Genomic DNA, 23,540 nt, shown 5'->3' with positions numbered 1-23,540 from the left:
AACATTGTATTTTAGTTCTAAACATATAATGCATATGTACATATGTATATGCAGGCTATCAATTTTTGATGTTTAGTGTGGAAATTAATACGTAAATGTTATCGCTGCATGCCACAAATTCTAATGAAATATCAACACGCGCACTGATGCATATTGCATCAGCGCATCAGTATAATATATAATACATACATATGTACAATACTATGAATGTATTATATTTTGGCTAGTACAGAAATTATACATTATTTATCCTAAATAGTATTTTACCATAGTTATAATTTACCCAAATATTATACACATTTAATCTAGCGCATTACAATCTCACTATGACAAATTTAAATCCCACCTCAATAAGTACATACATATAATCAACTGTAGGTATTTTTGTTTCAACAATTACATACCAGTGTTAACATTACAGCACATCCCGCACCATCATCGCTAGCACCTGGAAAATATCAAAATCATGTAATCACGCAGTGTTACATTTATACTGATTGATATATGTTAACTTTTGCGGAGCATACCTAGTGCTAATCGTGTGAAAAAAAAAATTCTGATTTCTCGATGATTTTCATTTCTCGAAAAATAAGAATTCTCAATTTAACTTCTTAAATTTCTCGAGAATTCTCAAGAAATTTTGATAAATGAAAAAAATTATATAGCGCAGTAAAGTATCGTTTATTCGACATTATTGGATTCAAGAATACAAATATACATATGTTTTCGCATTATTGGAATGTAATTTTTGTATTGCATTCTGCCGATTCCCACGCCTTATTTATTCTTAACGGAGAGGTGTATATAATATCCAAATCAAATAGGCCATTAGGGTATTATAAATAAATAGTAATAGAAAAAAAGTCAGGTAAAAAATTACGGTAAATCCATGCAGAGGATAATTGAGGGAATGACGCGTTTGCAATGTCCAGACTCAAAATGAGATAAAGATCAATTCAGAAAGTAGTCAAAATATGATAAGAAAAGAACATATGTAACGTTCGAAAGTCAGAAATTTATAAACAATTTTTCATAATTCCCAGACCTCTTACTTAAAACCTTCTAAGAAGTATACACATTAGGGCCGGGCCGCACCGTGCGAATTGTGAGCGACTTGGTTGAGGGCGACCAGACCAATGCATGCAGGTAGATCAGTGCTACTCAAACTTTTTCAGCTGGCGAACCAGTATATATTTTTCAGTAATTCTCACGGACTAGCATCATATTTTAAAATAAAAAGGCTATATATGTACATATATGGTTGAAAACATTTTTTTTAATACTTGATTTGCAGTCAGATCAATTAGGTGATATATGCTAATTCCATGGCAAAAATGGATTTCGTATCCATCCTTTTCCCTTTCGTGGATCGTCATCTGGTGGAAAATAGAAATCGAATCGCTCTGATAAATTTGTCAAATGACAACTGATTATATCGCGCAAAGACGTCATATTAATCTCCTCCCCTCCTTCGTAAATAATATCAGCCAAATTGTGAAACATGTCATAGCAATCTTTTGTAACACGAATCTTCCATGTTTTTAATTTTCGTTTCAACCCATCTGTATTGTCTGCCATTGTGAAACAAGATGACATTCTTCCTTGCATGGATAAGTTAAGGTCATTCAAAATGCAAAAAATATCTGTAAAATAAGCTAGCTTGGCTATCCAATCCTATAGTTCTGACATAAGCTATTTTTTTTATTTTTTTAATTACGTCTTTCTCCGTGGACCGGTAATGGGCCGCGGACCATAGTTTGAGTAGCACTGAGGTAGATGGAACATGCTACACCCGTCAACTTGTTTGTCGCACACATTTCCATACATTTTTTCGTGTCGCGCAACTACGCGGCCGACAAAGTTGCACGGTGCGGCCCGGCCCTTAGGTATAATCCCGCTCTTTCAAATGCAGCTTTATAAACGGCAGCGGTTGTAAACTTTTTGAAAATATTCGAGAAAAAAATATTTTTGTATAATAAAAAATGTTTTATAGAATTTCTCGAGAAATGAGAATTTTCAATTTGGCATTTTTTTCGAGAAATTCTCGAGAAAGAACACTACATATACCCATTGATGTATAATACACTAGATGGGCCCTGACGTGTTATTTTGGTCCGAGATCTTGTCTTCTTTAACTGAGGGGTGCGGGGGGTTTAACTACCGGGGAAGTTGGGTTTTTTCCCTACGACGCAGCGGTACCTACCTACCTACTAAGAGAAACTGTGCATGCGCCATGTATTTTGCATGCGCCAAAAGGGAGACAAGTATAGCACGTGAGGGCGGATCTAGTGTATTATACATCAATGATCAATGCATATACCTTATAGAAGCGTTTGATTATATGTATGTATGACAATTCTTACACATGCACCATTAACACAATTGTTTCAGCCACAGCTAGCCGCCATCCAGTTCGAACGGACATAGCACCAATTCCCACATTTATATACCTATACATAATTGAATAAAGTTGACCAAGTACAATTGATCTGATGACATTGTTGTTGTGTTACAGGTTTCCCAGCGGCCGCGTACGCCGCTTACGCCGCCGGCCGGGGCTATTCGGGCTATCCCAGTTTCGGCCTGCCATACCCGACAGGTAACACTCTGGGCAGCTTGCACCACCACCCGTTGACCACGCTGCTGCCGTACCACCCCCTCGAACACCTGACGGGTGTGTACGCGGCCGCGGCCAACATGCATGCCATGCACCTGTGAACATCCCTCACCAGACCGACCCGACGCGAAATACACCCCAAACACCCCCTCTAATACCCTATGAAACCTCAGCTGCGACAACACACATACACCCTCACAACCACTACAGCCTAAATCCGAGTCAAAAGACCGCTTAGCAACGTTTCAAGGTCTATTTATACATGTACGGAACGGTGCCGGCATACTTCATCGCACGATTCGCACTGAAAAACGGGACAGAATTACTCCCCTCCAAAAAATCTTAAAACATTTCAAAGACTTTCGGATTGATTGGCCAATTATACAATTTCAATGAACCGACAGTGTTTTTACCACATTACAGATCATCTCAATCTATTACAGTTTCAATGGATATGAATTTATTGCCCATACATTTAAAACCTATACAAAGCGAATTGTAAAAAATACGCCTTCGTGTAAAGTAAAAACACTGTTCAGTACTTGTTACAAGGCAAAGTCAATTCCAATTCAAGATAAATTCATTGTATGAATTTTGTTAAGCAAATAAAAAAAATCGACACTTTAATGCGTAAAAAAAAATATACGATAAAGATTCAATTCTTTTAAAAGTGTTTCAAATCAAATTACAGACTCCATAAAATATTATGAATTAATTTCTAAATGAACGTTCGCGTGCTTAGCGTTTGATTTCCGAAGTTCTGTTTATATATTTATAATATTTCATGATGTAAGTCTATTTCATAGCAAAATTCATACACATTAAGACCTGTTCGATCGTTTATAGTGCAAAAATAAATCCGTACTCTGACATGTATAATTTGATCTTAATCGGTAAAATAATTCAAAATTTTGTTCTTAAGGTGCAATAATCTCATTATAATATTTCTTATTAGACTGTTTACAGACATGTTTCACAAAGCAATGGAAAAATGATGCATTTATGATATTATATGTATAGTAAAAATCCAGTTTTATATGCGGTTTTTATAGTTATATAAACTGAGACATTGTTAAGTGAAATTGATTGTAAATTGAAACTAATTTGATTTTTTTTATTGCATATATAATGTATAGAGCTTTGGATACATTTTTTCTACCTCTATAATCTATTAACCTAACTCAAACCTTACTCAAGGGTCTCCAAACTTTTTGAAACGTAATCAATTCCAACTAATTATACAAACAGACTTTCTACTTCTGTTTATTAGAAATGAGATGAAATTGAAGGTTAATTGAAGGTATACTGATACGCAGACAAATAAAGTTTACAGTGTAAACTGAAAGATTGAATACTTGTAACCTTATGTTATACCTAATTAAACAGTTTGCATACCCTTGACCTGACGCAAATAAATAATACCTTTGGCTTTGAGATTATTGCACTTTTAACGAGAACAAATCTTGCTCATCAAAATAAATTATAACAATATTCTAAATTCAGATGAACAAAAACGGGGTTTGCGTATTAAAATAACGACATTCTTGAAAGATTTTCTTGCAATGTTTAATATAAAAAAATCAATAACTTTCGGGAGAAATCTGTAAAGGTAAAGCGCACACTTTAAAGCAGCACTCATTTCGCGTAAATTTTGAGTGATTATTCTCTAAGTGAAAGTCCTATTGTTTGTTAATTAAATCTTAACGTACAAATTGGAGGAAAAATGTGTGTTTCAATTATATTTGGAATTTTTCAAAAATTAAATAATAAATTAATGAATTAAAAAATGCGACTATCTGAAACCGTCAATTTTTAAACGAAAAAGCAATAAAATTAATAATCAAATTTTAATATACACGTTTTTATTACGTGCATTGTGTGTATGTATATCACTATAACAATATTTTGCGTGTACATATAATTTGCTATTAATCATTATTACCATTATGATTATTATTATCACTATAAACGTGCAATGATGAATTAATTATTGAAGGCCGTTTTTTGAAAATATTCGTCCATATTGTGTAAGATCATTCTTAAGTTTCAAATCAAATTGTATATTTAAACGATATTTAAAATATATTATTATTAAATAATGAAAAATACATAAATAGCGCTTGATTAAATTGTCTAAACGATGAAAAATTTTAATCCAATCTTGTCCGTATAGCGGCTTCGATATATTTTTGATGAAAAATTAAGCGCTTCGCATTCTAAGCAAATTTAGCCAAATTTTAAATAATTGGATTGATAGGCCGTTTTTTGAATTTATTGTTATTGTTAAAGCATCTCGTTGCCTATTTTAATTTATTTACTATATCTATGCTGAACGGGCGATGAGATAATATGATTATTGTAAATGGATTTCTGCTTTTATCACACAATATAGCTTTTTCTTGTTGATTCGTTCGGTGATGAATATTCAACGTTCGGAAGTTCGACGTCGGTATTGTCGGCATTTTCACTATTAATACAACGAAAATCACAAGTTTTATAACACTTTATTCGATGTAAAAATTGCATATGTATTACCCATTGTTAAGCCTTTGCTAATGTACACATCGCGTGAACTTTTAATACCGATATACATACATTTATATATAAAATCAGAATGCCTCGTCCCGAGAATAGTTTCCTAGGCGAACTTTCTGGGGAATTGTTGGATCGAATATTACGTTTTTATTTCTCGTGTTCTCTTTTTTACAAAAATAAATTAAACGAATGAAAATCTTCTTATGATTGATATCGTTCGATTTTTAATGTGTAAGTAAATGGCTTTTAACGGTAGCGGATAATTGTGTTAGATGTCCACGGCTTGCCGTCGATCAGAGCCATATTTCAATGCGTATTATATTTCCGGGTGATATTAATGTGTTGCCATTAAAGGCGATTAGGGTGTTCGATCATCATTTGAGAAACACTGGCCTACGGCAACACCTGCCGGAAAAATTACACCGAGAAAACTCCAATTAGCAGCGTCGATTTTTCACGCGGTTTGAACGAACGTACGAGCGTTTTTATTTTTAGATTTTTTTTCAATTCAAAACTACATATGTACATTGTTTTAAAAAAAATACAAAAAAAATAATATGTGTAACGGTTCGTGACGATAGGTCGTTTCTCAGCCGTAGCGAGAATTCTATAAGTGTCGTAGTGAATTCGTAGATAGTCCTTAGTCGATATTATTGGAGTAGTGTCTCTGCATTTTTTAAATTAAAGGAATAAATAAATAACATAGATATTAAGACGATTGTCACTGGTGAATGTACTTTCTCATACTCAGATTTAGATTATTACTTACTTACTTAGAAACTTCGTTCCGTGTGAACTTAAAGATATTAAGGATCTTAGTCGTTAAACATTTTAGGATATAGGAAAAGCAACTGCAAGATGGTCGCGTAGATATTCTCAAAATTACATAAACATCTCTCGTAAGTGTTAGTCGTTAACTTTGAACTCATCGTGTAAATGTAATCGTTAATTAAACTGAAGGCAGCATAAGTAGACACACATATTTAGTAATAAATATCGCTTCTTCTCGCTTCGAAATCCGGCACAATATTACCGAATACACAAGAGGAACTCAATAAATAGTGAAAATTTTATCCCAAAATCTTAATCCCTTAACTTTCAAGCACATATATACGTACATATGTATACTAACATATATCAACATATAACCTTTCAAAAATTCCCTACAATTATGTATGTATATATTCAATTTTTATTTATTTGTTTAAAGAATATATCACGCTCTTTATTCCTATTTCATATACTATCAAAGCACATTGATACTTTTTCAATAACTTAAGCAACATATGAACCGTTTTGTTTGAAAGTGGCGGAAGTCCACTTTTCAGTTCCAAAAACACTATTTCTATTTGACTCAATTCACAAAATGCTATCACTTATTTTAATTCGATATGTCCAGAATCTTGGAAAAGCAAAATAAACGTATTACAGACCACCAGTATTTTTAAATATGGCTAAATGTAAAACATTATATTTAATGTTTTGTGAGATATTTCTCGATATGAAAAAATGTGGACTTTAGCCACATTCAATTATAACAGCTCATATATCAAATAATGTATCAATCTATGTATTTCCAAAATCACCCGTAAAATTTCTAATCAATCAACTACGACTAATTAAAATCGAATGATTGATTATCATCCGGATTTTAGAACACCAATAGAACAACGTGTACCCAATTAGTGAAATCGCTCATATCATTATAATGTCCAAATTTTGTTCAATATATGAATGATGGAAGCTTTCTTCATACTCTATTTGTGAATTGGTCAGTATTTTTGTTAAAAAAAAACGGTTGTAATTCTAAGAAATGAATTTCAAATTTAGCTTTAGATTAAAAATCATACAATGCATTATTTAAATCAAGATTAATTTGTTAACTTATATATATTACACGTGTTATTCTTTCAGACTTTTTTGGCAATATAAGTTGAAACGATCAACACTACTGTTAATAGTGGAATTTAATAATCAAAACACTAATAGAAAATGGAAGCCAAAGTTGTTTATTTACTTACAGCGCTACTTTGGTTGATTGGATCTCAATGGACAATCTGCTAGAAAGACGCGACATATTCAAACATCATTTTTAACAAGGCTTTTATATGTTTCACTTCGCTTATTGGTCTGACACTATTCCTACATTCTTCCGATCATTTTGAAACTTTGCGATTTTACGCAGTTTTGTCAACGATAGAAATTTAAATCATTCCGCCAGTAGGATGGTGAAAAATAATCGTAATAAACACGTTTAAAAAACCAAAAATTTTGGAGCTCATGACAGCTTACCTTCCGCCACCCACTCATTTTGTCAGATTTTTATTGTTTAAACGCCTATAACTTTATCTTTTGCACACTTATCTAATGAAAATTGCTCGTTAGATATTTATATATTTATACTTCACTCAAAGGCTATATAATGAATTTTAAAATGTTCATATTATAATTCTGATATATGAATATACGTACGTGCTACGGCCAAATTTTAAACGCTTCATTCTGACAGCTCGAACTGATTTCGTCTTTCTCGCTTGATTTTAAATATTTATACTGCGATATTTTACAAACCTTTTATCATACTAGATTTTATAACCAATTTTTTCATACAAACATTCCTGAAGATAAATCTGAAGTTCTCATTCTAAAACCTTACCATTCAACTGATACAAATGCGTTTTTCATCCCGAATTCTCACTATATATTGAACAATCCTCACACACGTACATACATACATACATACGCAGAGTCAAATTTTGGGGAAAATGGTATATAAATCGGTCGTGCGACGCCTCCACTTTTCTTCCAGGCGTCGTAGTCGGAAGTCGAAGGTGATTTCCGGTCTAAGCTCGTCTAGAGAATGGGCCTCGGATTCCAGTCCAGCCCCGAACAAAGCAATTGGGCGAAGCATGATTTATCCAGCAGCCGGTGGCCCTCCATACATCACGAACCCCTAATCTAAACCTCTCCCACTTTGCGCGATAAATAAACAATACGCACGCACTTCTAACTCCCACTCGAATATCAAATTGGCTTTATTCAACCTACGTACACTTGTACGTGCGTTTTGTTCGTTCGATTTCCATTCAACGCACATGCATACGTATTATTATCATCAGTTTGAACATTTTAATAGTGTTGAGCGTGAACAACATCAATCAATAATGGCTGCCGCTTCGCAGTCCAGCTCTGTGATACAAATCTCCCATAAATCCACACACAGCTCTCTCTCTCTCTCTCTCCGTGCCGCAATACTATCACCACCCCGTGATAATTAATAATGGGTCATTTGTTAATGTCAGCCTTTGCAGGGTTGGCCGGCCGGTCGGTCGGTCGGTCGGTTTCTATCCACGTTCTTTCCTGTTTAGAATTTCGCAAATTCGATAATGCCGGCTTCGGGACAATCGCCGAAAACCGTGTTCCCTCCTCTCATTGTATTTTCATTATTATGCGTGTATATTAATATTATTCATTATTCATACGGAGTAATCCTTTCTTCTTCTAATATCAACCTTTTAGCGTAAGCTTGCGAGCATGTGATTTTATCAAACAAACGAAACCATTGCAATTTTCGTTTGATTTTATATACCTATACAAAGATTCATTGTTTTATTGACCATCATTGGAATTAGAATAAATATACGGTCATTCAATACAACTTTGATGCAATACTGTAGAGTGTTAAGTACCAGGTCAACTGATTACACTGAGCAACAAAAAAATAACCAGATTGGAACTTATCAATATTTACTACTTAAGTTTGGCCCACTAAATTCGAATATGACAATGATTTGTGTTGGTTTTTTTTTTGTTAATGAGATATGAGCTTTTAAAAAAAAATGCACAATTGTTGGCTTTTATAGTCTTTTACACAAAATTTAGTGTTTCTGTACTAAAAGTGTGTATTAGCCAGATGTTTTTTATATTGATTGTGATTATTTTAAAATAAAAAGAACATTTCGTATAGTAATTTAAAATCATTTACCAATCTAATAAGTACGTTTAGATAAAATAAAATTAATTTGAGATTGAAACCAACTCTTGTAAACTTAGTGAAATATAAAATAGATCCAATACATTCAAGATTTCGCTTGATAATTATGTATATGTATTTCAATCAATAGAAAACACATCTGGTTATTGATTTCCATAGTCACTTTTACACTAGATTTTGAGTAAAAGACCGAAAAATTAAACAAAATCTGTAAAAATTGATTATTTTTTTAATCGAAAACCAACAAAAATCTTTATCATATTCGAGCACAATGAGTCAAATTTATTAAAGATTGTTTACTAGCTACTCTGGTATCTCAAAAACGTGACTTTTACGTCGCTTAGAGTTATTATTTAAAATATATCCATGTAAAAGTAATGCAAAATTTAAAAGGGACATTTTTTAATAATACGAATCAGACGTATTTCTATATTGAGATATACCATATTCAAAAGCATCAAATATAATCAATTGTATTTGAATCAACCGAATCAAATCCTTCTTACCGTATTGAATAAGGCAAATGTATTCCTGTTTTATTTACAACGTTAATATTTGTGTTTGCATACCTGGCCGGTAAAAACGTTCCGGAATTTCTTATATATAATAGAATATTTTTCGATACACCCAAAGAAATCATTTTATATTGAATAAAAATATTATTCGACAGTCATAATCTCATAAAAATTGATACTTTTATCATCTTATTGTATGTTTAAGTCAAATTTATATTAAACTTATGCTTTTTGTATATTTTTTCTCGCACATCGAATATTTTAAGCGTTTCCCAATTTGTACCACCGAATACACACCAAATGATACAAAATTTATCACCGTATGTTCCACCAATTGTCGAGCAAATTCAACAAGAGCCACTACATCACTATAGTACTATTATAGTAGAAAAAAAACATGGTTTATACGATAAAATCCGCATTCCCCTCCAGTTCGAATGCATCTAAATCAACGCTCACTTCCCCAACGCGGAGATATTAAGGCGACTCTGCCATTTTCCCCAATAACGACTCTACCGCAAAGTACCCACCCTTAGGTACTTGTATAGTACGTGTACTTCACCTCGGTCCGAATGACATAGTGTTATTGCTTCACAACGGTTACAATATTGTGTCGTGTTTTGACGTAAGGGCCGCCAGCACACATTCCAACATATTGTATTTATATTTATAATACGGAATATAGCTTAATCTCGCAAAACGTTTCGAAAGCTAGACGAATCGCGCGAATATTATTGTCCTCTAATCTTTATTACCTGAAATTAATTTCACTTCCTCCTCCCATTGATCCCCCCCCCCCCACCCTTCTTCCCCAAAACCTCCTCAAGAAACTCTCAATACTTTCGTTAACGACCTGGCCATTAATCATCCGAGTCCTTAACCTGGACCGGAATGGCCCGCAAATAGGGTACACATTATTTTGCCGCTTTTTATATTATTAAATATATATAATAACATATTTATTCCGCCAAATCTATTTAATATATATATTATATATTATTTTTTATGTTTGTGATATTTTACAAATCGTATCGAGCTTTTATTATTATCGAATAAGTTGACTATTGAAAAAAAATAAAAGTTCGACTGTATTTGACGTCGATTCAATCGGATTTTTCGCATTAAATCGGCATCAATTGAATCGATGGAGAGCACATCCAGAGCGGATATGATTAAATTTAAAACAATAAAAAATAATAATAATTAATTATTATAATACCCGTATGGAATTAAATATTTTTTTATATTCGCCATCGAATACGTGTCTTTTGCACACAAATTTAATTTAAAAAATACGCTTATTTTGCACATTGACTGTTTACTATTTATACATTTAACTCGTTAAGTACCTAACGGCGTTATATTTTTGTTCTTTCGAGATAAAAAAATGATTTAAATGAAATGCACTTTCGCACAACGTTCGCGGGGGTTTCGTTTCGCCAAAATAATGCGACATTATTATTTTTCAACCCCTTTTAAAAATAATAAACATCAAATTGTATACATTCCTCTCGCAGCCGTCCCTCCTCCATCCACCTTCGTGTCAATCAAACTTTTAAGACTTTAAATTTGCTATAAAAAAATATATATTTTATGCATAGGTCCCTTGAATTGTTAAAATATACATTCATTATTAAAAACAAAAAAAAATTTTTCGAATGAATGAATATTTCATTACATTTACATTTAAAGCAGTGGTGACCTATTCGTAATATTATTATCCCGCAACACAAAAAATACTTTAAGGTGTACTTTTATTTATTTATAATCGCTTTTTTATTGTTCAATTAAAAAAATTTGAGGGTCGAGGGCCCAGGATGTTCACAGGGCTGGCCATGGGGGCCCGACCTCGGCCGCGCTGCGCCCCCCTGGGAATTTAAATCTTTGGGCTTTAATTCAAATTAAAATATATTAAAATATACATCGTTATGAATCAGATCATTGACACGCGTTTTAAAATGAAAACCTAAAGGTGCGATCATCGATTATTAAGACGAAACTATCAACAAAAAAAAAACGCAAAACGAACACCAAGTTTTCTATTTGGACACTTGTATATTGTGTGTGTATTTTATAATTGTTTTCATCTGTTGTTAGCTCTTAAGTGGTTATGATTAAGTCATCGATCATTACAACATATCTGTCTTATGCATATGATTATATCAATATACATATATATAATATATAAAATATAATATGGAGTTTATTAATAATACATATATACATATATATAAATCAATCATAATGCTTATATGAAATAAATTTGATAAAATGTAAGTGGTTTCTTGAACGCAAATTCAATTTTCTACGAATACCTAATTACTCTTTATATAACAGTTATTATATAATCCGCCATAAAACACAATTTGCATTAGGTTGTACCCCCAAAACACGTTTAAATACTCACAATATATATTGAATTACACATTCGACTCGAACTTATGGCATATAAACTGTGCTACAAAATGATTGGATTTGTATTTAAAGACAAAAATTTATGATTTTACAATCATTTAAAATCAAATGTAAAATAATATTGATTGAAATATGTACATAGGTCATGTTTTAATTGTTTCAAACGTTCAATCTTAAGTTCTCTTTGATATATGTACATGTGAAAATAAACAGGCATAGAAATAAAGAATTCATATAAAAATAGAAGACTCTTTAGATAAAAAAACGCTATGAAGGGGAATGTATTTTTAATTATTTCAAACTTAAGAATCATATTATCTTAAATACACCTAAAAATACACCCTTGTATTTACCTAGATTTACCTATTATGTACATACACAAAGAGATTCAGCATAACACTTGTATTTTTTTCTATTGAAATAATATATCAAACAGGTTTTATAGACAATTTTGTAGCACAAACTATAGTTACAAGCCAAAAAAAAAGTCAAAGATAAATCTTTCGAGTATACAGTAGAACTTCGAACGCCAAGTTCGAAGACTTGCACGTGTGTTGCTTCTAAGCAAACTTAGGCGTAATCTCAGGGATTTTAACGTTTTAGGAAATAACCTCTTACACTCGTACCGGTGAATAGAAGTTGTATGAAAGTTGTGTGTTGATGTTTTGAATCTGATCCATCCATGATGCCCCCAGGGCCGTGGTGCTGCGCCGCCGACCGTCGCACCGCCCCTCGCCTTACGCACGGTAAGCACCATAAAAACCCCATAAAAAGTAACCCCATCACCACCATATTAATATGTATCGATAGCCAAAGACATGCCACAGCACCCACACTTCACTCGCCATTCGAAACTATCACCCGCTCCCGTACAGCCCGCGCCAAAGTCCAAACTTCGGAGTTGCGCCAGTTCAAATTGCATTCCGTTCTGAATTAATTATTATAAAATTTCCGCTGCATTAAGACTCCGTAAGTAGTACGGAAACTGTCTGAGATTTGTTGTAATACGGCGAGATTTAATTATGCGTTGCGGCTTTAAAACACCGCAAACTTTTACATATTTTATTAAACTTGCCGAGACGGTTTTAGTATGACCGCCTCGCGTTATTAAAACTTGATGGTCGTAATGTGTATAATAACAACTGATAAGTTTTTAAATGATGAAAATTTAAATCGATACGACTCGCGAATTTTCTTCACTCGAATATTTAGAAAACACAAGCAACACCCCCCCCCCCCTACAAAAATAAACGTAAAAATTGGCAACTTCAACAAGTAGTTTAATGAGTAATGTTAGTTTATTTATTTTTTGTTTTTTCTTTATGAAATGTAAATCAAATCGTGATCGAATTTAATTCCTTTGTAAATAATATCCGACATGTTCATTTTTTAGTTATTTTTCTTTAGTGCTTGTTGTAATGTAACCATAGTTAAATTTTTCTATATTTACATTTATGAAAGAAATGGTGTTGTTTCCTCTTTTTTTTTGAAAATTTGTAGCAAAGTGACTTTAAATTTAAAGAAAAAACCATAAAAAATACCATGTATGTATGTGGTGTAGATCAAACTTGTACACATTTCACTAGTCGAGCATTGATTGAACGAAACAATAGTAGTTTTCATTGTTGAATCGTATGGCACCTGGATGGGTCAGACATTAATTGATTAATGTTATTAATGCTTATGACATCTTCAATGTTTATTTTGATTATTTATTTTATTTTAAAATTAGACTTAGCAATTTCTATTTGCCGTTTTCCCTTTATTCATAATCCCGGTAGGTTTATTTTGTCTTTTAAATATATATATTTATATACTATAACTACATACATGATAATGTGAACGCTGTAGTTTTGTATTGTGGCGTATAGACCCCTAAATCCTTCCTTTTTACACATCTCACATTGAAATTGAATCAAATTAAGAACACAAATGACATGCAAGCATGTATTTTTTATAAAAAAAAATGGGGTGTACAAAAAAAATGAGTCATACGTAAGATTAAACTGCAAATGCGAAAGGGAAGATACATACATACGTCAGTAGTTCAAGAGATGGATTTTTGAGCAATTCAGTGGTATTTCAACGTCGGTGTGCAGCTACAGGATGGATCCAAAATACAATTAATACACAATATAGACGGCGAGTAACACTCAAAATTTTTCAATAGCTTTCCATATGAAATTTATTTACAAAAAAAGCATCGTTTTTATTTCTTTGTCTACATGTATTTTATTTCAGTAGGCATTAGAGAGATAGTCTATGTTGAAATTAACGCCACACTATTTTAGTATAGTTTATAGGTAAAAAAATAAATTAATAAAAAAAATTGAGTCTACAAAACGTATCCATATGAATTAACATAGAAAATTTGCCAATACGTAAAAAATAACTGATAGTAAAATTAGTCATATTATAACATATTACATTGAGATTTAGTCGTATAATTATTATACGTATAACATAGTTGGTTGTTATATGATTTAAAATGTGTAGAATAGACGATTTTTATTTTGTTTATCATTTCGAATTATACAATACCCTACTAAAACGAAGTTCGCTCGTACGAAAATTTTTCTCATATTGAAATAAATTCGCCTAATATTGTTATCACGCACAAAAATCATTACGTCGAAAATACGTCACCATTAAAATGTCCTGCGTCCAAAAATAACTTGTCATTATTGTTGAAACGATGTGTTTTACGTACCCCCCAATTTCCATTGTATTATTATTTACATAATAATGTGTATATATTTGAACCGTGAGCGCACAGCTACTCTTATTAGAATACATATATTTGATTGCATTAAACAATCAAATTCGTTTCATTAACATACATACATACATACATATGTATATATTAAACAATATTTTCATGTATACGTACAATTACATATATTATTATTTAACCCTTTCGAAAACATTCGTTTGTCCAATTACCGTCAATGATCACACTGACTGCTTTATATGATATGATATACTAATCGATGTACGTTTTAACCTAATGTAACACAATAACGGAAATGGTGGTGCAAACTGATACATAATAGATTTAATTGTTATAATTTTACTATTATCATTTTAGTACCCATATTATATAGTATTATATTTGTGTCATATAACATTGATATTTTTCATAGAATATTCATATGTTTTTATTTTCGTTTAATTAATTATTTAGTCATACCTATATACATATATGATATAACATTTAATAGTATAGTATTTTAATAAATATAATAGTTATATAAGTAGTTGTAATTATACTAAGCTTAAATTATCATAATTTAACAAGAACAAATATCCCATTTTCGAATAGCGTTTAGATTAATATATTATGCCTTATTGATTTTGAATAGTTACATGAACTTTTCAGTATAAAGTAAACTTAGACGTACAGGCATACATATAATCTTAGTATAGTACCTTTGTACTCTCTTTTTTACGATTTTATAATATTTTTTACATTTTGAACTAGTGTGTGTGTATGTGTGTGCGTGCCTTTATATTTATTAACAGTTTTTTTTTTTTCCTTTTTTGTGATCATATCTCATAAAATATTTAACTTAACCGATCTATATCATTCTCTGTCAATTTATTGAATGTATTTTTTTAAGTGCATGTATTTATTTTGTATAAAAATGGCTTTTGAATTCTGCATATCGCCGATTCAATATATAGAGTCTATTTAAATTGGAGCTTTGAGGCGTTGGAATTGGAACACAGTCTCAGATTTTCCTCCCCTAAGAGGCAGCATTCGAGCGTGAAAAACCTGTTCGTCTCGAGCTTGTTTTTTTGTTTGCTCGGTTTCGCTCAATTTGCAATTGAGATTATCAACCGGCAGTTGAGTTATTGATGGCCACCATTAAAAACAAGTTTGATTCGCCCACGCGTACACTTGGAAACTGTTTAGCGCCAAATGGATTCCGGCCACGTGTTAGGCGCGTGTTTTGGTTGAATGGCACCCCTATATATCACGGAGTTTCCCTGACTCATCTGCCTCGGGTGAGGTGAGAGGGAAGCGTCGGGATGGGAGGCTGGAAACTCACTGACCCACCCACCCACCCACCCACTGGTTATTTCATATTGCGCCCACCGCACCTTTTGCCACCGAACACGTTAGGAATTCAGTATCCAATATCGTTTTTATTAAAGCAAAAAAACTTGTCTTCTCGGTGATGGATAGTGTGCTTGCAAAAATTCTCTTGGAAATCTCTCACTCGCCTTTGGCCGGAGGTCAGCCATGCCCCCCCCCCCCATAATATAATATTAAAAAAAATCATCCTGTTTTGACATTGGCACTCTTCACTCACACTCTCTCTCTCCATACAATACAATGTTCCGCATAACATCATATATTATATCATACAACACACTTTCAAAACAAGATCAAATACAAACTTCAAATGGCTCTCCACCGTTTGATTTATTATTCTTGCACAAAGTTGCTCAATTCCTGATATATGTAGGTACACACATACATTACAAGAAATAATCCGATTAAACATACATAGAAACTTGGTACAAAGTTCCACAACTAAATCAGTAGAAGATTGTATGTACTTGTTCACGAAAAGTTCGTGGATTTTAAATCTCGTATCTTAAAAACGAATTGAATAGAAACTGGCTTCCCGAATTATCATTGCATCATTAACTTCGATTCAATCGAAATCATTACATTCTACCCCTTCAATAAGTAGAAGTAATACTACTATTTATGTATGTATGTATACTTTCATAGACAATTTAAATTTGTCAATTTCTATACTCGATGCAATAAAAAAGCTATTTTAAAAAAATCAGTACCTTAAAGCACTTTTGATAATACATACCTATAGATACAGTTTTCGTGTCCGATCATAAACTTTTACAACCTCGAACATATCACGAATCTTATTATATACATAATACGTAGAACTTGTAGAATCATAACGCCCATTCCAATAATTTCAATCTACTTCTTCTACATCATCTACTTATTTTCCAATTAAAAAAAGGTGTCTGTATAATTTGATTATATTTTCGTTCATTTTGTATTTGATACTTCAATCCGTTGACAGAGCTTGGTATGTTTGGTATTTGAGGTTAACTACGTGCCTCGTTGTCCAATGCATGATTACCCCGTGTGTTTCAGTGGATCTGACCAATGGCCAGCTGACCCCCAACAACAACACTCCACTTCTTGCGCAAGCACTCTCAGGTAAGGAATCTTCAACCATATAATTGATAGAAAGGTGTTTATCAAATACGAACACAACTTACATACACATTACATACTATATACGAACAAAATCCAACTTACTTGACATGCATATATTATACATTCAACTACCCCCAAACACTCCATAGTTCTGCTCGTATTTGAAAACTCCATCAGAAATACGGATATCAAGCTAAAATATGGATAGTTGAAGAGTGAGCTAAAAAGTTCGCAATTTCCTATGAAGAATTATTTAATATGAGAAGCATTTTTTTATTCAAATGAGACATGCAATTTTGAGTGCTACGCCCAATATTCAACCACCCCCTTCCTGTATTTTTATTTGCATGCAAATTTTTGTCGGTTCGGAGTTGCAGTCACTCCTCACCCGGTTGCAGTTTTTTTTTATTATTATTATTTGTTCAGAATGAGCTTTAACAGTATTCCCACTCTATATGCAAATACCGTTCGGTTTCGACGTGCTCTCTCACCAGCCACGTCGGAGTCATAACAATTTTCACTGTGTATATTTCACTTAACATCTAACACGCTAGAGACCCTAAAATCTCGATTTTGCGCATATAAAAATGTTAAGTTCATTTCGACAACGACGAGATTTGCCAACGATCGCTTTCGAAGTCAACTAAGCGCTGTCGATGAGTCCTACACACTCGTTGGTTATAAATAATATCTTATCCAATCATTCAACACATTGATTGATTAAAGAAATAGCACTGTATATACTTTTAAATCGATTTTATTTTTACATATATGTATGAAGATGTGGTAAAATTATCACGCTTATGTACTAAGTAAAAGTAGGCTTAAGTTAACCCTTTCATTTAGTATTTAATATAATATAATTATTTTATATAATTTAAGTATGCATATGTGATAAAATTATAGTTCAAATGAATATTTTTATTAACTTTCGTACAAATTTCATGCACATTTTGCCTAATGTTAACCTATATATGTATATGTATTAATACTTTTACAATCAAATACTTTCTCTTCTTGTATTTTGAAAATTATTTTTCTCTAGACACCTTCACAACCATCCCTTACTATTAAACCATCCTAAGAATTATTTCATATTTTAGGAAATGTTCATGCAAACTCCCAATTGATCGACGATAGAGAGGGATTCTACTGGAATTCTGTGCCAAGCTACAACACTCTTTCCATTGGTCAGTTTATTACGCGGAACCTTTTTCTTCTGTTCTATTTTTTTTTTCAAATGAAAACTAGACACTGGATCCGTAGAATCTCCCTCTTAAACAAAACAAACGTTTTCTGTATAGGCCAACGTTCCAAACCGTCATCCTATACAAAAAACGATTAAGCTCATTATGAGTGCACTACACCAAAAGCATTACTTATGTTATAAACATGAATTTACAATTTTTCTGTCGATTGTACATGAACGGAGATCGTTCCGTTTACGAAGGCCCGCCCCACTCCAGCGATACTACGACGCACGGTTGTGGATTCGCAGAGTGGGGCGGGCCTTCGTGAGCGGAAATCCTGCGCTTTGGTGGAGTGCTCGCATATTGCTACGTGACGCAAACCGTCACACCTATCATGTAGATAGGAATGTTTAATGGATTCTTGGGTTGTTAACATGATTTTTATGTATCAACAGTGATGAACAACTACCAGGCGGCAGCGCAAGGCTTCGGCCCTCCAGCGTCGCCCCACGCAGTGGGACGCAGCTTCCCACCTGCAGGATCGCCAGGACCCGCGCTCGATATGTACAGCCCAGCTGAGGGCTACGTGCAGGCCACCAGCCCTCAGCCCTCCGGATTCCCCGCCATCGCAGTCAGCCGCGCACCCCTCAACTACAGCCCCGTCAGCGTCCACTGCCGACCGGTAATATCATCCCCTGCTACATACAATACTATAACATAGAAATTAAATGATCTCCAATCGTCGACCACTGGTTAATAGCAATGATCATCTAATCGCACATTCGCACCAAAAAATCCTCGGCGTATAAACAAGCCGTATACAACAACCAATAAGGTCTCGCGACCCATCGACCAATGATCTCTCTGCGCTGAGAGTACACGCCGTGTATAAATATTCGGCGCATTGCTCCGTGCTTCATTCGGAGCTGGATCGTCAACGGAACAACAATAAACAACTCTACCATTACTGCTGCGGCTTTCACTCTGATTTCGTAAACCCTTCTTCACATCCTTAATACAATACATTATTGAAATCGACCATGACGTAAAGCCGAATTCGAACTACGTTGATATGATTTTAAAGTGTAAACTTATTTAGGCTATAACATAACGGAAATCGATCGGTGTACCTTTCGCCCTCTCGATATTCTCCAATCGTACATCTATTGAAAGGCATAAATCTCACTTGCAGATTTCTTAGAACTTATCTGAAGTATAAGCAAAGTTTACAAAATATTGATTGAACGTGAAGTTTCATTATTGAAATTGTACATTAATTCTTATTTATTCAAAAAGTCAAACATTTGCAATTCCAATGATGTCATATATACTATTATTTCATGCAGTTTCTGCCTTTTTTATTTTTTTAATACGTATAATCAATGTTCAAAGTTAATATTCTTGGAAGTATCATCTTCGTATATTTTATATAATTTTACATTTATTTTATTTATTATTGCCTCAAAATATTGAATAAGGGAACAGAGTTGAAACGATTTATCCGTTGTACAGATAACTGCCTATCATGTATTGCGATTTGCTACGCCAGACTTTTTTCAAATGCTATTTTGAAATAAAACTATAAAAAGGACTATATAAAGGTTTAGAAGGAATTAGGCTAAAAGCATCTGGTCTGATTTTTGTCTTAAAAAACCTTCCACTATTTATTATAAAATGTGCAACTGATCTCCATACATATAGAAAAATATAGAAAAAATTCTAGATCTTTAAGATTATATGAACGAAGATTTATACCAACAGAATTTGGTTCATATTTTCTTAAAAATATGTATCTACAAAGCCTGTGTGCTATTTTATGAGTGTGTATGTGAAGCTGTGAGCCTCGCCAGTGGAGTGGTTTCAAGTGTCGGTGCCTGCAGCCGCGCTACACTTCGATTTCGCACTCTTTTCCCGTTTGAAAAATACTAAGAAAAATCCCCTCACGTTTAAGAGATAGCGTCGTCGTAGTTTCGGAAAAAGAAAAAGGGCGAAAATGGCGTTTAGCAGAGGGTATACGTATGTGTGTGTGTGCTCGCCTTGATTTAGTGTTATTGCCGTTGAAAGAAAACGCCCTTGCGTGAGGGACTATCGGCCATTTCATTAATTGCACATGCACTTGTGGAAGATTCCTAGATTAAAAAATGTGTTTACAAAGGGTGTGTTTTGACCGTTTTTTTATTTTACAGGATCCACTGATTCCGGCTGCTTTCACTAATGGATATCATTGAAGGTGTATCAGCACAATTCTTTTATGTGAGTATTGATTTTGTATTCATTATATGGCTTAAAATGTATAGCTTTAAGTATAAACGCTTTGACATTGTCGTTCTATTTGTCAAATGCTCAACTGAAATGTCATGATATCATAGTAAATAAATCAAACTATTTTACTCGTAATTTATTTGTTCAAATGTAATATTAAATCAAAAAAGAGTACCATTCATTTATTATCATTTTTACAAGGCCTTCCTTTTCTTAGCTTTACTTCGCCTTTTAATTTGACACTTTTTCCTACATTCTTCCCATCGGTTTGAAACTTTGCTATTTTGCGCGGTTTAGTCACTTACAGAAATTTAAATAGCTTCCGCTAATTCAATGGTGAAAAATAATCGTAATAAACACGTTTAAGAATCCAAAAATTTTGGGGATGGTGACATCTCAATGGCCTTGTCAGATTTTAATTGTTTAAACGCCTATAACTTCATATTTTTCACATTTTATCTTATGATGTTTCAAGAATGATCTCTCACTGAAGTTATAATTGAGAACAGGATTGTCAATTTTATATTTTATTAAAAATTTTATATTTATTACGAGCAGTATTGGGATTAAAAATTCTACGATCTCAATTAAATTACCATTTTTTAAAACTGTAGATTTGCATATTATTTGCATAATTAATTAATTTTTATTTAGTATAATCCAGCAGTATAACTTGCCGGGTTCGAGCCCTGGTTTGATCTCGATTGAAAATAATTTATTTCGAGTACTTATGCAATGCTGCTGGTCAGAGTAGGATATTTTTGACTCCAAGCCTTTGTATTGTTATAATTTTGTTTTTTTTTTTTATTAATTTTAGATTTTTTGTTACAGAAGCGTGGGCCGTGTCTGAGGGCCCCGCAGGGGCGCAGTCTCCGATCGCCCCCGCCCAGCACACCCATCAGGGCTCTCACATATTTAAATTTATATAATAATAATGTAATATCACCAAAAAAACAATGCAATCGTCCCAAATGTCATATTATATGTTTGCATGACTTCGACGCCGGCTCCCGCCCCGACTGCGCCTGCAAAAATACAATATGATCCAAAAAAAATACCAAAAAAAAAAAACCAACACACACTGGACGCGAGCAAACACAAAAATCGTAAATGTTACTTATTACTACAAAAAAAATATCTATTTATTATGATATTGTAAATATTTTTTTTAAATAGATTATCATCATTATCAAAAAAAAAATCGATTAAACTGTACCTACTACCTTCTTACATCATCTGCTCTCCTAAATAATATGGTGTCAAATAATCAAAACTTTAATCGTAATAAGGAATTAATGAATGTCACATTTTTTGAAGTTATCTCATAGCCATTGGTTTATAAAATAATATTTAAAAATATCAGTGTAAAATTAGGGTTTACTCTCTTTGGACCCAGAGCATTAAATAGGTTATAATTGAACAATGAATCTTTAAAATTTAAATATATATATAACATACATATATATTGCTGCGATGTCAATGCATAGATTTTTTGCGGATTTTACCCCCCCAAATAAAACCCCCCTTTGATAATGGCTCCCCATCCGGTATAGCCTAGAAAATCTGTCGGAAAAACCTTTAGTTTTTATACGTCTCTGTTCGCTGGGCACGGTTACGTTGCGCATTCTTTCTTCTCTACGTAAATCGGTTATATATTATACTATAGTTCGAGTACAGAATAGCAAAATGTTGTTATATTAAAAATATATATACATTAAAGGCTTCTCAAACTTTTTCGTAAACAAAAAAAACACACACAAAAAACAAACACACAACTAACTACACACGCTTCACGAGAACGTTCATATTATATGAGAAAATTAAATGCGTGCTAACAGCGGCGTAATAACGAGAATGACCAAAAATCCGAAAGCTTAAAAATATTTTGAATAAATAAATAATACCTGTACATTGTTAAGTAATAATCTACCCCCCCCCCCACCCCCTTCCCTTCCCGCCATTTCATTCCACGTCGATTTTTAACCCCCCCCTCCCCCCATCACCGCGGCCTGACCAATGAATAATGACAATTTTAATTAATTATTTTTTTTTGTTCGTAGTTAGATTGAATTTTGGCGCGGCGCGTCCAATAACCGTGCAAAAAAAAAACTTTTTGCCATAAATTAAATTCTTTCCCCATTCTTGAATTATGAAAAAATTGAATAAACAACACTAGTTTCGTATGCAGACGGCCACACCAGCAATAAATAGTTCTTATGGTGTAGAACACCGTTTCCCAAATTTCGTCTGCATTTCGAACAAAAACGACGTCACTCTTTTTGAACTCTTACGTGTTAATTAAAAAAAATTACCGATGCATACCTATTTACCACAATTTATATATATCCATAAATATATATATAAATAACTGTTTGATTATTATTATTATTACTATTACGATAGGAATATTATGATGTAAAATAATAAAAATGATAATATCAACAAAAAAAAAACAAAAAATATTAATTACACTTAAATATATGGCGATAGTTTATTTATATTGATTATTATTGTATTATTAATTAATAAATTAATTGTAATTCACTTAAATCCTTGATTACTTAAAACAAAAAAAAAGTTATTTCTCCACATGTTGAATGCATTGAACAGCAAAATGTTTTTATCTTGTATTTTAAAGATTGCTATAATTTTAGGCAAATTTATATATACAAAAAATGACTTATTTGTACTGAAAGGAAGATGATAATCAACACCGTTGACCATCGCTTTAATGATGTAAGCTAAAATTATTAAAAAAAAATGTTTTTAAGAATGTGGATGATTGACGAATTGATTGATACGATTGTTC

At 32.9% G+C, this 23,540-nt stretch overlaps 1 protein-coding gene across 16 annotated transcripts in view; it reads left to right on the top strand.

Annotated features, from left to right (window-relative positions):
* Rbp6 (RNA-binding protein 6) overlaps positions 1 to 21,922 on the top strand; it is a 1,062,622-nt gene extending 1,040,700 nt beyond the window's left edge. For 4 of the 16 annotated variants that reach the window (XM_077443414.1, XM_077443416.1, XM_077443420.1 and 1 more), the window contains 6 exons: positions 2,516 to 2,599; positions 17,214 to 17,279; positions 18,383 to 18,469; positions 18,925 to 19,151; positions 20,656 to 20,722; positions 21,563 to 21,922. In XM_077443414.1, coding sequence (XP_077299540.1) covers positions 2,516 to 2,599; positions 17,214 to 17,279; positions 18,383 to 18,469; positions 18,925 to 19,151; positions 20,656 to 20,697 — 506 coding nt within the window. In that variant the 3' untranslated portion in view covers positions 20,698 to 20,722; positions 21,563 to 21,922. Of the gene's footprint in view, positions 1 to 2,515; positions 2,675 to 17,213; positions 17,280 to 18,382; positions 18,470 to 18,924; positions 19,152 to 20,655; positions 20,723 to 21,562 lie in introns of all 16 variants that reach the window. The other 12 variants (XM_077443424.1, XM_077443421.1, XM_077443419.1 and 9 more) reach the window with 4 other exon arrangements.
* The last annotated feature ends 1,618 nt before the right edge of the window (positions 21,923 to 23,540 follow it).

This window comes from Arctopsyche grandis, chromosome 12 (genome assembly GCF_051622035.1).
Source record: "Arctopsyche grandis isolate Sample6627 chromosome 12, ASM5162203v2, whole genome shotgun sequence".
Taxonomy (NCBI): Eukaryota; Metazoa; Arthropoda; class Insecta; order Trichoptera; family Hydropsychidae; genus Arctopsyche; species Arctopsyche grandis.
The sequence above is the reverse complement of the archived record's forward strand: the minus strand, read 5'-3'. Positions and strand labels throughout refer to the sequence as shown.